Source organism: Nestor notabilis, unplaced genomic scaffold, assembly GCF_000696875.1.
Source record: "Nestor notabilis isolate BGI_N333 unplaced genomic scaffold, ASM69687v1 scaffold9996, whole genome shotgun sequence".
NCBI classification, from domain to species: Eukaryota; Metazoa; Chordata; class Aves; order Psittaciformes; family Psittacidae; genus Nestor; species Nestor notabilis.
In genome coordinates, this window is record NW_009933295.1 from 30,595 (window position 1) to 44,494 (window position 13,900).

At 40.5% G+C, this 13,900-nt stretch overlaps 1 protein-coding gene across 1 annotated transcript in view; it reads left to right on the forward strand.

Annotated features, from left to right (window-relative positions):
• Window positions 1-12,643, forward strand: part of MKX (mohawk homeobox) — a gene marked incomplete at its 5' end in the record, with an annotated part of 43,232 nt that extends 30,589 nt beyond the window's left edge. The window contains 2 exons of the mRNA XM_010016812.1: window positions 12,311-12,344; window positions 12,457-12,643. Of these exons, the coding sequence (XP_010015114.1) occupies window positions 12,311-12,344; window positions 12,457-12,643 (221 nt within the window). The remainder of the gene's footprint in view (window positions 1-12,310; window positions 12,345-12,456) is intronic.
• Window positions 12,644-13,900: the final 1,257 nt, after the last annotated feature.

A 13,900-nucleotide genomic window follows, 5' to 3' on the forward strand; every position in this document is an offset into this window, starting at 1 on the left:
TAATTCTTAAAAGGGAGGTGAGGATGCAAGGCTATCTCTACAAACACACGATTGTTGCAGATGCTGCTTACCCTTCAGAGTTCACCTAAGCAGGTCAGGGAAGACACATAAACAAATCACAGAAGTGTGAATTACTCTGAGATTGATTTGGTTGCTCCATGAGCAAAAGGTCCACAGTGATTTCCAACTGCATCTGTGTGAAGAATTTCATTCTATGAATGCAGATATTTTCCATATTTTTATGCATATAAATGTAGCCTAGTTTCTCCTGATTGCAAAAAGTGCTAGGTGAACGGTTATTTTGATTTATAGTAACAGGAGAGAAGACTGGTTATTTATACATGCTGATAAAGTTTCTGAGTTTTTTTTGATCTACCGATCTTTCAAATTGTTCGAAATTCATATTTTTTTAAGTATGTCAGTTGATTTAACCATAAATACTGTACAACTTTACCATAAATATGTATGTGTGTTTTAAGTTTGATATAGCAAACTGTTGAAGGAGAGAAGTCCCTAATAGAAACCTCCTGACTTCCAGGAAAACATGTATGAGCTAATGTAAACCAAATATGTAGTAAATGTGACATTATTGCCTCCTGCACCTGATTACATACTTTTGAAGAACCCTGTCTCTGCACCAACCTGACATTTTCAAACAGTATTTAAAACTGTATGGATAAAAAATGTTGCAAGGGGGCTGCTTTAGATAACATTGTCTTTGATCTTGGGGGCTGACAGCTAGAAATTCAGTTAGGTTTCAGAGGAGGCTGTTGGCTTTACCTGCTCTTTACCTGTCCATGATTGCGACTTGGGCCACACTGGTCAAGGTAATCAATGCTTTTTTGGGAGAAATGTGTTTAATAGTTCTAGATGATACATTTTTCTGCTTGTGCTTCAATAGTTTTTCATTTGTTAGTGCAAAGGCATGTATTACTTTTTATCACTCATTCTTTAGAAGAGACGTGTTATTACCGTCACAGTTATTATTACTACTATTTTGGTGTAGTTGCTATTTAGGTATAGTTTCCAGTGGCCAGTGCAGCTTTTTCAGGTGAGAGCTGTTTGCAATGATCTCAGAGAATCGGCATCTTCACTCAGAGAAACAGCCTGGGCATGTTGCCCGTGGTTCGGATACTCTCTATTTAAAAGCAAATCTGTTTGGCTTGAAATATTGTGGCTTAGAGTCCTCTACAGCTCAGCAATTGCATCTTCGCAGACTGCTCTTCCTGGGATGAATGGCAAGAGGTTTGAATATGCCTCATTGTTATGCAGCGTATCCTACAGTTAAAGGAGCCAAACGGCACAGTAATAATCTCTGCCGCATCATGGAGTGAGTTTTACAGAGGCCCCAAAATTCATGCAGCTGTGCTATACCAAGAACTGTAAGCAGTATATCAAGGTCAGGATGATCTACTAAGCCCTGTCTCTCCGCAGCAATCTTTGCTACAATATAGGTCTGTTAATGTGGCATAGCATTGCTGTCACGGCTCAGGCAGTGTGCTATGCCACGTGGATACACGATGCCCTGCTACGTGGTGCAGATTTACTCAAGAGTGCCTCAACGTCTGAGGCCCTGAGTGCTGAGAAGTCTGAATTTGGTCTCATGTTATTATCAGTTGACGATGCTTCCCTGCTGGTTTCTTGAAAATCACTGTCTCCAAAAGCAGCAGTGTGTGTTGAATAACAAACCCCTTCACATTCAGACTCTTCAGGTTTGGGAATGGAGCCAACATTCTTAAAGAATGATTTAGTAGCCAATAAACATCTGCAAAGTCTGTAAGACTGTCAGAAGCAGTAACATTGAAAGTAAAGATCGTATCAGTAGCAATTCCCCTGTCCTGACAAGGTATTCAGTACAAATATTTTTTCAGTTATCCTTACTCTCATTCCCATTATCACAGTTAGTTTCACATGTTTTGCCAAAAGTGCAATTCCATCTTCTTCCACAAAGCTGTTCACATCCAAGGCCGTTGCAGTGTTAAATACCGGCCTACTACTGTTTTGGGACCTCCCGCACATGCTCCTTTGGAGTGCAGGAGCATCATCTGTCTTACGCAGAATCTGCTGCGAAGGGCTCTTTCAACTTTCAATTAGTGAGCATCTGCAGTGTTAAGGTTTTGCTGCTCCTTAAGGATTCAAGCTCAGTCTAGCTGATTTATTACACTACACCAATCTCCACAATAGCCAGGGTAGTCTTTGAGCTCTTCTAAGCACAATTCTCCTGCAGAGCCATTGAAACTGTACTGCGCTAGGACTCAAACCTGTTTAACTACAAGATGATGTTTGGAGAAGGAGCTATTTCTGCTTTTTCCAAACCTCTTGGCAAATAGATACATCTTCCTGAATAATTCTGGGCATGCAATTCTTCTGCTCCAGGAGCCTTCCTGCTTTTCACTGGTTTGCTGTGCTGCCTCTCACTCACTCAGTGAATAGGAAAACTGAAAACACAGCCCTTCTTGAGATACCTCCCAGGAATCTCTGAGGGCTTGTTCAGAAGATGGCTGGGGATGTTTAAGTTTGGGAAGAAATCCTGTAATGGAAATAACAACAACAGTACAAGTTGTGAGCAGGAGCATGAAGACTGCAATAGCTTCACAAGGGAAAGCAAAGGGAGCAGAACTAAAAACTTGACTCAAAAAAGTGCAATCAAACACTAAAATATTTATTATGCAATTGGAAGTGAGAATAATGCACAGGCAGCTAATCCTCTTGTGGCTTATTCTTTCTGCTGGTTATTCTGCGTATGGTCAGGAAGGTGTGTGACTGCAGCTTTCTGTGTAGGTTCCTGTAATTCCAGGATGCTGAATAAAGGAGTTCCCATCACGTTTCTAGCTAGATTAGGAATGAGGTTCTTTTCTGACATGTGAGCTTTCACAATTTCAAAGAAGCCTCAAAACCCAGCTCACATCCTTGCTGGGTGCTTATTGTTGCTTCTGTACTAGCGAAGCACTAAGGTGAATGCAGCTGAGCATCTCTGAGGACAGGATGATTAATTTCATGATGTGCTGTTCAGTGTGATTTGATACATTGCATCTAGTCCTTTGCAAATTTTAATGAAGTTGTTTTCATGCCTTTCAACCCAGACTATTCTATGATTCTGTAAGATGTCTGTAGGGTTTCACAAATGGGGAACTGAGGCACCAAACAGTTACAATTTGAAGTCACTTTAGATACCTAAGGCTTTAGATACCTAAGGTCGTGATTTTGTGGCTTTTTATACATTCAAAGAACAGTTCTTGTTGACTTCATTTGTGGATGCTCAGCCCTGCTGAAGATGAGAGCCCAGGCTCTCAATTCAGACTCCAGAGACTGGGGAGTGTACCATGGCATCTCATAAAAACCTGTAGCACAAGCAGAGACTGTCAATCACTAACACGATTTAGTTGGCATTGTTAAATCCACCTGACTATCTTTTATCTTCTTGTATTTCCCTACTGCAACAGCCTTGGAGCTGCTGTGCCATGGCACTGAGATTGTGCCGGGAAGGGTCTTACCTACTGCTCCAGGTTCAGCCCCGGAGCAGATCTGTCCTGTGCCTTGAGTGTGACAGTGACCACGGAAAACACCAGATGTGACTGTGTTACTGTATCTCATGATACACTTAACGGGAAGGCAGATTGCCTAGGTATTCCCCTTTTTATGCATACATAAGATAGAAGCATATACAGATATATATATGAATATATGTCTCCTTATAGATAGAATTTTTTAAATTTCACATGTAACCCCTTGATTTGTGGGATCTGTTGTGCAACAGTTGTCTGGGTTTAGCATGAGGCTCTTTTGCAGCTTACAGCCATTTTTATGGTTGGTTGACTGTTGGAGCCTTGAGTGTGCTTATGCACTTCCTTGCAAGCTGCTTGAATTTTTTATGCATGTGATTGCACAGAACGCAGTAAGCTTGGGACATAGCTTAGGTACCTGGGGTTTAGTATTTGGACATAAGTATTGTGCACATCCCAGTATCCCATGCAGCAGATGGAAGTAGCTATGTTTAAAAAGATCATACAGTTCAGTCTTTTCTTTATCTTACAGACAGGGGAAAGAAACAGTGACTTTTCTGTCTCTGACAGACTTAACCCATTCTTTAATCCAGGCTGCTGGCTAAATGCACCCTGGAAATCAGTTCTGGCATTCACTTAGAAGTTCCTCCACTTGCCTGAAAATACAGCACCTTGTAATTTAAAGTGCCTTTGTGCAGCATGTGCCATGTCTGAGCATGCTTGGCTTTCAGGGGCTTGAGAGGAGCTGGCTCCTGCAAGTGGGGCCGCAGGAATGGGGGGCACGTTTCTCCGAATTCTGCAGGAGGCTTCTGAAAATACCCTGTGTGCATGCATTCATATCATAACGTTACACCGCATGTGTAGGGTCTGCTCCCAAACCCACAGCCAACTAGCATAACAAAATCAGATTTTACTGCTGTAGTGTCAGCCTAGGGTTGAAATATGGCTTTGAAACCCTCCCTTTCACCCTGCTTTTTTAATGAAAAACAATCGGGCTGGAGTGTAATAGTGCTTACCCTGGCTGCATTTGACTTTAGCTTTTTACTTTAAAAGCCTTATTTTAGGCTTTAAGAGCTCCCAATTAAACTTTTTAGATCCAGAGTGAAAGCCTGAACATGCTTGTGTGTACAACAGTGAGATTCCTGGGTGGGAAAAGGATATTTTTATATTAAAAATAAATTAACACAATGGTATGTTTTCTCCCTTCATATCCCTTACTCTTTCCTAATGAATCTTCATTTGCCATTTTCTCATTTCTTTTCTTTTTTTTTAACATCCCTCATACTCTTTCCTTTCTTTCTCTTTTTTATCTTCCTCTTCTCCTTTCTCCTCTACTCTTTATTTTTCCCTTCCCTTTCCATGCTCCCTAACTCGCTTTTCACTGTTAACCCATAATGGTTTGCAATAGGGAGGGCAACTACTTCATTCTTCCAATCAGCACAGCACATGCTGTAAATCCCTTTCTAAATAGCACCCAAAAAAATGAAGCCTAGGTCAGATATTTGTTTATCCATTATGAAATGCATGTGGGAGACTATCACCAAGGAATCTGACAACATTACACTATTAATTACATGCCAAGTCAATGAGGAAAGATTTGATTTCAGTCAGCTTTGCAGCAAACTTGAAAAGAAAATAATACCATATAACCGTCGGTTCATTAACAGCTCGCCTCCAACACTACACAGCCCCTGCTCCCATTATAAGCTCTACTAATGGTCTGGCTAAGAAAACAAGTCTCACACAGTGCCTTGCACCTCACCGAGGAGAACACAGTGTCACTGGTCATGGGAAATTTAGAGCTAGCCATGACAGCCTGAACAATGAAGTGATTTACACCAGGTTTGTATCTAGTTTGCTAACTCATAAATTCTTACATGCAGGTGCATAGCTCAAGACTGTAAGACCATTTGCACCATGCCTACTATTATGTGGGGCTTTCAGTTCACTTATTAATGCAAATATTAATATAGACTTGCAAACTCAATTCTCTTTTACGGTTTATAAAATACACCTATCGCAGTCTCTCTGGGCATGTACCCTCATTTTATAAAAATCACATGTATTAAAATGTAACTAGATGCCTGCTCCCACTTCAGCAGGCTCCAGGCTGCATAGGCAAAATAAGTCTTCAGGTTCCCAGGTATTCCAGAAAAAAACCTTGATTAGTATCAGCCCTTCACAGTTAAAGCTTATATCTGGTGTTTTGGTGCAAGAGAATATCAAAGAAATATTCTCTGCAAAGGCTTGCTCTGAGATGTGATGGCAGAGGGACATTTCCAACACTGGCAAGACCCAATGTATGGGTCTTAAGAGGTCAGACCAAGGCTAAAGCTGTTCCTGGGAGAAAAAAAAAAAAACACAGCACTGTGAGAACAGGGAAAAATACTCACTATAGCTGTCACTGTGAACGTAAATTGTCATTATGCAGCTTGTTCATCTGAAAGGATGTAACAGCTGATGACAGGTCAGTTGTTACACTTGGTGTCACTGTGAAGCCAAAGGAGTGAGGTAACAGGGTTGTGGGAGTGACTTCATTAGAAGCTGCTCCATAACTTCCTCCTAGAAGAAAGAGTGCAGTGGTAAATGAAAACTTTGCTGAAAAGGAGTTTACTCTAGAGCCTGCGCCCAGAGCTCATTCCTGCGAGTTTCTGACAGCTCTTCTCCTCCCACCCGACAAAAGGACATGGTAATAAATCTTTGTCAGTAGAAATCCGGTACCCTGCTGAGATCGGACCAGCTGCGATGGGTATCATGCGCAGTCCCGGGTCACACTGCCTCGCTGTGTCTGCAGCTGCAGGTCATCTGAAACTCCAGCGGGGACTTCCGTCCCTCCACCAAAGGGCTCTGCTGCATGAACACTGTCAGCCCCAGCTGGGTGTTTTCACACAGACGTGCCCAGACCAGAACCTGCTCTAGGCAGGAGTGACTTCACAAGGGTCAACACTGAGCAGATTGCATGTGGAAGTGGCCTGGGGTCTGCAGGAGGTCAGCCACCAGGGCGAGTTTGGGGAACATTTCTGCATGAGACACTGTGGTTTGCAGTCTCTTCCAGCGTGAGCTTTCCTGTCTTGCGCTTCTCCATAATTCATTCTTAGCACGTTCTATGTTCCTGAGGAAACCTAGGAGGATGGTGCAAAAGACAAAGAGTTTTAAAAGTTTCTGTGCTGGATCAGGTGAGTCCTGCTTGTGTGTAGAAAGCCTTTTGGTAGTGGGCTCACTGGCTGAGAGTATCCACATTCAGAAACTCATTTGTCTGTTCACATTAGGCTCAAAATAGGAGCCCTGCAAGTGTAAGCATTTGAAGGCCAACTCCTGCTCCCTCCAATTCAAGCTAGAGGAGCTTTTGGGTTTTTTCAAAAGATGCTACAGTCTTCACACCAAGATTAAATGGCATTTCTTATAAGAGCACAGCATCTGGCCTGGTGCTTTGGTCTACAGTTTCCTCTCCCTTGCACTGCTGAGCAGACTGGGCTAAGCCGCCTTCCCTCCCCACATGTGGGTGAACTCAGTGATGTAGTTTGATTCATGGTTTTACTTTGGATCCTTAGGGAGGAAAGATGCTGTGTGAATGCAGAAGAGTACAGGAATATTAGCTCCGATTAACCCAGTTTTGTTCTTGGAGAATCAGAGACCTGAAAGTTGAATGTGCCCTAAAATTGCAGTTTGGAAAATACCAGAGTCAAGGTGTGTGTGTGTGACCTACAGAAATACCTCATCTCACCGCTAATTTACTCACAGATGTAAACTTCATTTGTCATTCAGCTGCCCCAAATTATTTCCTGTTCCTCCCTCTTTTTCCTCTTCTTGCTTGTTTTGAAAATGCTGGTCAACACATGTTAAGCCAGAGTGTCCAAAACCAACAAAAGAAAGTTCAGGAGAGGCAGCAAGAGAAACAGCCGAATAACATTGCCAATTTTAAAATGAAGATAAGTTATACAGGACCTTTTATTGAACCAACTAATATTTTATAGTGTTCACCATTTAGGGCCAACAGTTCTTTTTCCCCCTTCATTTTAAGCTAGAACAGAAGGTGTGTAATTCATCAGGAATCTGTACATGTTTAAGTAGCTTTAAGAAATATTGTGGTCATGTGGGGCTGACCTACTGTGTCTTGACTTCCATGTCCATTTTTTCCCTCTACATAATGTTCTGTATCCTTCCCTCTCTGTCACATTCCCTCATTCACACGTTCTTTCCCCTGTTGGTTTCAAGCCATCTTTGCTTTGTCAGTGTTACCTGATAACACAAAGCAGAGTTTTAAGCCAGTTTCAGCTTGAGCTGTCTATAACACTGAGCGGGGGGAGCAACGTGGATGTTTCTTGGTCCTACGTAAGTGGTTGGTCTTTCCTTAGCTGTTCCCAGCAGGGCCTTTAGGTGAAGTCAGATCATCACCACACACATGTGATATTCTTAGTTCAGAATTCTTAGATCCAAAGAATAAAATGTAACCATAGTTAACATTATTTATCACACCCCTGAAGTCATCCAAGTATATAAAAGTTACTAGTCTGGACTCAGCAAACACTAAGGATCTGAATTGTTCTGGAATACTTGAATGAGCCACAAACACCACGTAACTAGGGAGCCTTTGTATGTTGTAAACTGGAGAAAGCATAAGTGCTACAGCATTTATGCTGTGGCTTTCTTACTTAATACTGGATGTAGTGTGTAAAAGGGCACTGTGTATGTACTTAGGTATGTATCTTTTTGTGAATTATTTGTGTAGTATTTTGACAACAGTCAGGTATAATGGCAATGTACTGGATATATGTGATGCAATTGTCCAGCTTAAGGATTGTTTGATAGAACTCTGGGGTTTATTTTCTTTGTGTGGGCCTTTCTGATAGCAGCAGAACAAAAGAAGACATTTTAAATATAAGAGAAATCCTGGAAAATTCTGCTCTGAGATGCTTTTGAAATGGTCAGAGTATTGCTTAGGCATGTTGTCTTTGGACTTCTGAGGCTCATTTCCATCTCTGCTAAAATGGGACTGCAGGCTACCTTGCAAGAGAGCTGTCAGGATCAGCCACTGAACTGACTATTTATGAAGGAATTTTGTGGTGGAAAAAAAAAAAGAAAAATTGCCACATATATTATTAATAATTGTGTGAGTCCTGACAAATCCCATACTGTATCACAAAGCTGATATTGTCCAGTGACTACACTCTTGGCACTGCATGCTACAGTAAACTGTATACTGAAAACTCATGCTGATGGAAAGGTATACAGGATTCCATTGGTAAGTGATTTATAGTGACTTCCTATTATAAACAAGAGGGAACAAATATCCTGCCGTGCTGGTTTCTTTGGACTGATGGTGGGAGCAGAAGGAGACATTCCTGGCCAGGCAAAAGCTGATTTTCTGGATGCTTGCAACTGGCAGCAGAATGAAGCACCGGAAAGTGATATATAAATTACAATCCCTAATTATAAGTGATTAAGTTTCCATTTTCATGGTGCTTAAAACTTCACAGTTGTAGGGCAAAAGATCACTGGTTTACATGATTTCAAAACTTGTAATTAAAAGATGCTTCTGATGTTTAATATTAAACAGACTTCCTCTATGAAGTGTATGCTGAAAGCCTACCAACATCCTTTCACAAGAAGCACATCGCTTTCTGAGACAGAGCAAACCACCTTCAGCAGCAGCTTCTTTCTGGGTTTCAAGTAATAAGTATGCTATTGAGCACAACTGTAGTTTGTTTCAGATAGTTCTGTGTGTTGGCCAGCGGTATGCTATTAACAAACTTCATTGTACATCCTATCAAATAATATGTTGTGCAATGGTCAAGAAATGGCACACTTTCCATGTTGAGAATGCTGGTTTTCAGTTAAATTCATGAAACAGTCTTGCCAAAATGTTGCTTTTACAGTTGAAAAATACTTTGCAATTGTTGTGCAGATATATCAAATGCTTTAATTAGTAGTTGGGTTTAGAGCAGGTAGATCACAAAAGATGAAAAAGCAAATTGTCAGGCAAGATTCACCTTTTTTTTTTTTTAATTTGATAAAATCTTGTCATCTGTGTTGCCTCTCTGGTCAGTGAAGAGCCAGACATGGCCAGACTGCATTTCTTCCAGGCTGAGCTAAGCAGTTAAGGCTGTAGTTACACCACCAATTTAATGTCCAAAGGAGAGATACGGTCCTCCCCTCAACCAGCTAACAGCTTATCCACATGGTTGACAATGCGGCCCAAAGGGAAACAGTGGAACGGTGTGCCTCTTCTAAGAGGGCTTTGTGGGCTGGTTTTGCAGCAGCATTCAGGAACATTGGGTTGTGGTGTTAGGTGGGTTGATAACATTTCTTGGAGGACATCTCCATTGTTTGTGAATGGAGTCTGGACAGCTAGCCCGGATAAAGGTACATGACTTAGATGGCAGATTCATGGCAAGTGAGGTGAACCCTGCTTTTCCTTTGGAGTTGGATCAGTTTGGTTTGACCGGCAAGATGTCAAGGAGAGCATGAGGGATGGTGTTTGTCTTTCAATGTGTTCATCCCCATACAAAAATAATGATGGTAATACTTATTTCCTTCTCTAAGGGCTGTTCAGACACATGTGGGCTGCTTGGATGCTATGGTAGTGCAAACTGGGATATGCTGTCAGAGGTTTGGTATAGCAGAAAAGGATTTTTGGCAAGAAAAAGGGAGCCTGTGCTTTGAAATGATGGATTTTCATACTTCATTGTACTAACTTGCTTTTACAGCAGTTATTAGCAAGAGCTTTGCAAATTATCAATGATGGTTTTACTGTAACCCAGTTTCGAGTTTCTTTGACATAAATTATTTGTCTGAAAAACATAAAATCTGAATGGAGTAGAAAAAAAGAAGACTTGTAATTCAGGAAAAATCTTCAGCAAAGTTAAAGAATAGGTAGCTCCCTGCTCTTGGATTTTATTTTTTAGATTTGCTACTGCTTTTATATACCATGGGCAAGGCACTTTCTTTTAGAGCTGGCTAAACACCAGTAAAAAATATTTGCAAATACTCCTTCAAATAAACGCTGGAATTGGAATGTGTGTCACCATTCACACCTACTTTCCTCAGAAGTTTGTACAAGCAATTTTTTTGTTCATAGGAAATATTTTCCAACAGCAAAAGAAACTGACAGATGCTTGAGAGAGGTGTATTTATATCCAGGTTTGCTCTGGCAACGACATTCATTATTACTTGCCATTTCCATTTCTATACCTACTGACCTATTCAGTCTCAAAGCTCCTCTTTAAAATTGTCTCTATAAAAAAAAAATAAAAAAAAAAAAAAAAAAGAGGCAGGGCTGTAAAGTTATTTGTAGCCAAGTACAGCATGAAGAAGGAGACTTTTGGTATCATTCAGTACCTCTCTCTGGTTCAAATGTTTCTTTTTTCCTCGGTTCCCTCTCCTATGCATAGGTTGAACTTCTCCCTCTTGAGTCCCCTTCAAGCATTGATCTAGGAGAAGCTTAAGAGATACTGGTTTAAGATGTGCTCTTTTGGAACAAAATGTAAACCTTGGTCACTTGGAGACGTTTATTTATAACGCTGTTCTGCGAAAGGATGGAGGCCTGCTAGATCAGATAGCTTGGCAAACACCTAACCTAAGAAATTACAGCTGGTCTCCCTGCATTTCTTTGGTGAGACTGGTCTTCAGTGGTCACCTCCAGGTGCTGGGCTGTACGGCTGGGTTGAGCTGTTCAGCATGAGTTGGCTGCATGAGAAAATGGGCTGCTGGTCGGTGGTGGGCAAAGTCGCTCATAAGTGGAGTGCTACCAAGGGTTGCAGTGTGCTCTGAGACCTCTTCCATGGGAAGCTCTGTTTCAAGATAATATCGACTTTTAATTTATCACCTGCTGGAAATCCAGCAATGAGGTGCTGCTCATAAAGAGGTGCATTACTTTATGAGATTTATATTGCATTTAGGGGCTTTTGGTGTCCTGTAGGCACTAGTGCTCATGCCACTTCTATTTCTTTTGTTTAACTTGTTCTCCATAGGTATGCAGTTAGGCAATAGCTTCTTGCTTCTCTATAATGAGTTTCTGTGTCAGGATAGCAAGCCCACTGAATAAAGCTTATACATTTCTGCCTGGTAAATATTTCTGGCTTCTCTGCAATGTGAGGACTTCATGAATGGACAAATGTGACTCTTGATGGGAAAGCGTAACTTATGCCTGTGATGCAATTTCATCTTCGAAGGCTGTTAACCAGGTGTGCTTGTTAACTGTGTTCTTCTCAGCCTGCTTCTGTGGCTGAGTCGCAGCCTGGGCAAGGGGCGCATTAAAAACCACACGCATCATGTGTACACGGGTGAAAGTCCTATATTTAGTGCTTACAAGAAGGCATTCACTGAGGGCAACGAAGCAGAATTTTATTTTTAGTTCTGCAGTTCCTCATGTCCTTGTGATATATGGTTTGAAAAACTAGCTCTGTCACCTTGCAAAACGTAGGTGAACCTCCAAGACCAAATTTATTCTCGCTATTGCTGAGATAACCTTTTCCTGCACATAGGCTGGTATGGGATGTGCTGGGCAGGGCTCAGCACCAGTTCTGCCAGCACAGTTCTTCTGAGGCTCAGTGAGGTTCTGCCTCACCAAAGCCTATTTCTGTAAGGTGATGTCTCAGAACCTCCCCGCAGCATTTCTTTTCACATGTGCCCTGCTCCAAGCTCAGTGTAGATTTCTCCAGGCAGTTGCATGAAGCTGGACCTTCACACGTGTTGAAACAAAGGTTTTATTTGGAAATCTGGTATCAATTTTGGCATTAATCTTGGGTTATTTGCTTGTTTTAAAACTGTTAAAAGAAAATAGACATCTTCTTTTTTTATGTTTTCAGAAACCCTGGAGAATGGACCAAATAAGTGTGAAAGGTGAGTAAGGGACTTGACAGTTTTGCAGAATTATTGTTGTTATTACACTTTTCCTGACATCAAGTAGCTATGTAAGCTGTATGTGTAAATATTTGTTACTGCTTGAATCTAGCGCAGCTAACAGAAAAGGAACCAGCAAAGATGAAACATACTGGAAGGAGATCAACGCAGCTATGGCCCTAACAAACCTTGCCCAGGGGAAGGATAAACTGCAGGGAACTACCAGCTGCATCATTCAGAAATCATCACATATATCAGAAGTAAAGACTGTTAAAGTGCCATTAGTTCAGCAGTTTTAAGAGAGGGGTCCTGTTTTCTTTTTCCTGTCAAATGGACATTTTCCTCACAGGGTCGGTTTTCAGCAAAATCAGATTCATGGATATGAGGCAAATGTGGAAAATAGGTCCCCTTTTACAGTATGGTCAGTTGAAAAAAATAATGTTCCTTCTGACTCAGACGTTTTCATTGTATTAAATGAAATGTTCAATTGCTTCTATAAAAGGCATGTAAATTATAAAAAAACTGTTTTTATCAAAACATTAACTTATTTTATGTTAATCAAAGTGCGCATAAGATGTTTGCATTGCTATTACAGTAAGTGCCTTGCTTTCAAAAATAAGCTATAACGTGGGCATAGTACAACAGTATTATGCCTCAAAATGACAATGCCATAATGCTTAAACTTTGTATATTATTCCAAGTGGGCTTAAGCAGCCTAGGGCTAAAATCATTACTGCTGGAGGCCCTGGAGAGTTGTGCTTATTTGACTTCTACAAATTGATGAGTCTTAATGGAATTGTTACATCATTTTCTCTCTTTTTTTTAATCAACAATGTTAGAAAAATTGTACAGTATGTTTTGTCAAAGTGACAATGAAGTTGTTATGCATGTTTCTTACCTGTATATGCAGTATATTAAAATACCAAAATCATTCCTTTGAAAAGTGCAATACTCTAGAACACACAAATTTAGAAGATAATTGTTCAGATTATTTTGAACTTATACATATGCTCCCAGCTGTGTTGCTCATTAAAGATTTCTAGTTGAGAAGGTTCTAACCAGGCTAGCTGCAAAGTCAAGTTGAATTTCTATAGTTTTAAAGCTTTGCTAGTGACTTACTGAAGTTTTGATAGAAGTAAAATTGATTTCTTCTTGTACAAAACTAAATCTATAGTGCCATTTATTACTTGCAGTGGAGCTCAAAAAAGTTTCCATGGTGAAACTTACTACTTTAATGTGGTTTAAACATTTTTATTTTGTACGTACTGCATAAATGAGGACAGTTGATTGACAGTTTGCATTTCAGTGAGAAAAAGCTATAATATAAACTATCAAAGCCCAAACTAGAAACACAAATGGGAAATGAAACATTGAAAAATCTCAGCATTTAAGGTGGGAGGGTTTTAAGTAGATACTAAACCATGTATTAAATGTCATGTCTCTAAACTTGACTGCTATTGAGTATAATAACGAGCATAAAACCAGGTTTATTTTTAAATTTTACTGGGAGGTGTACGAGTTATTCTTAAGTCATATAACAATAGTCTAATGAGGTT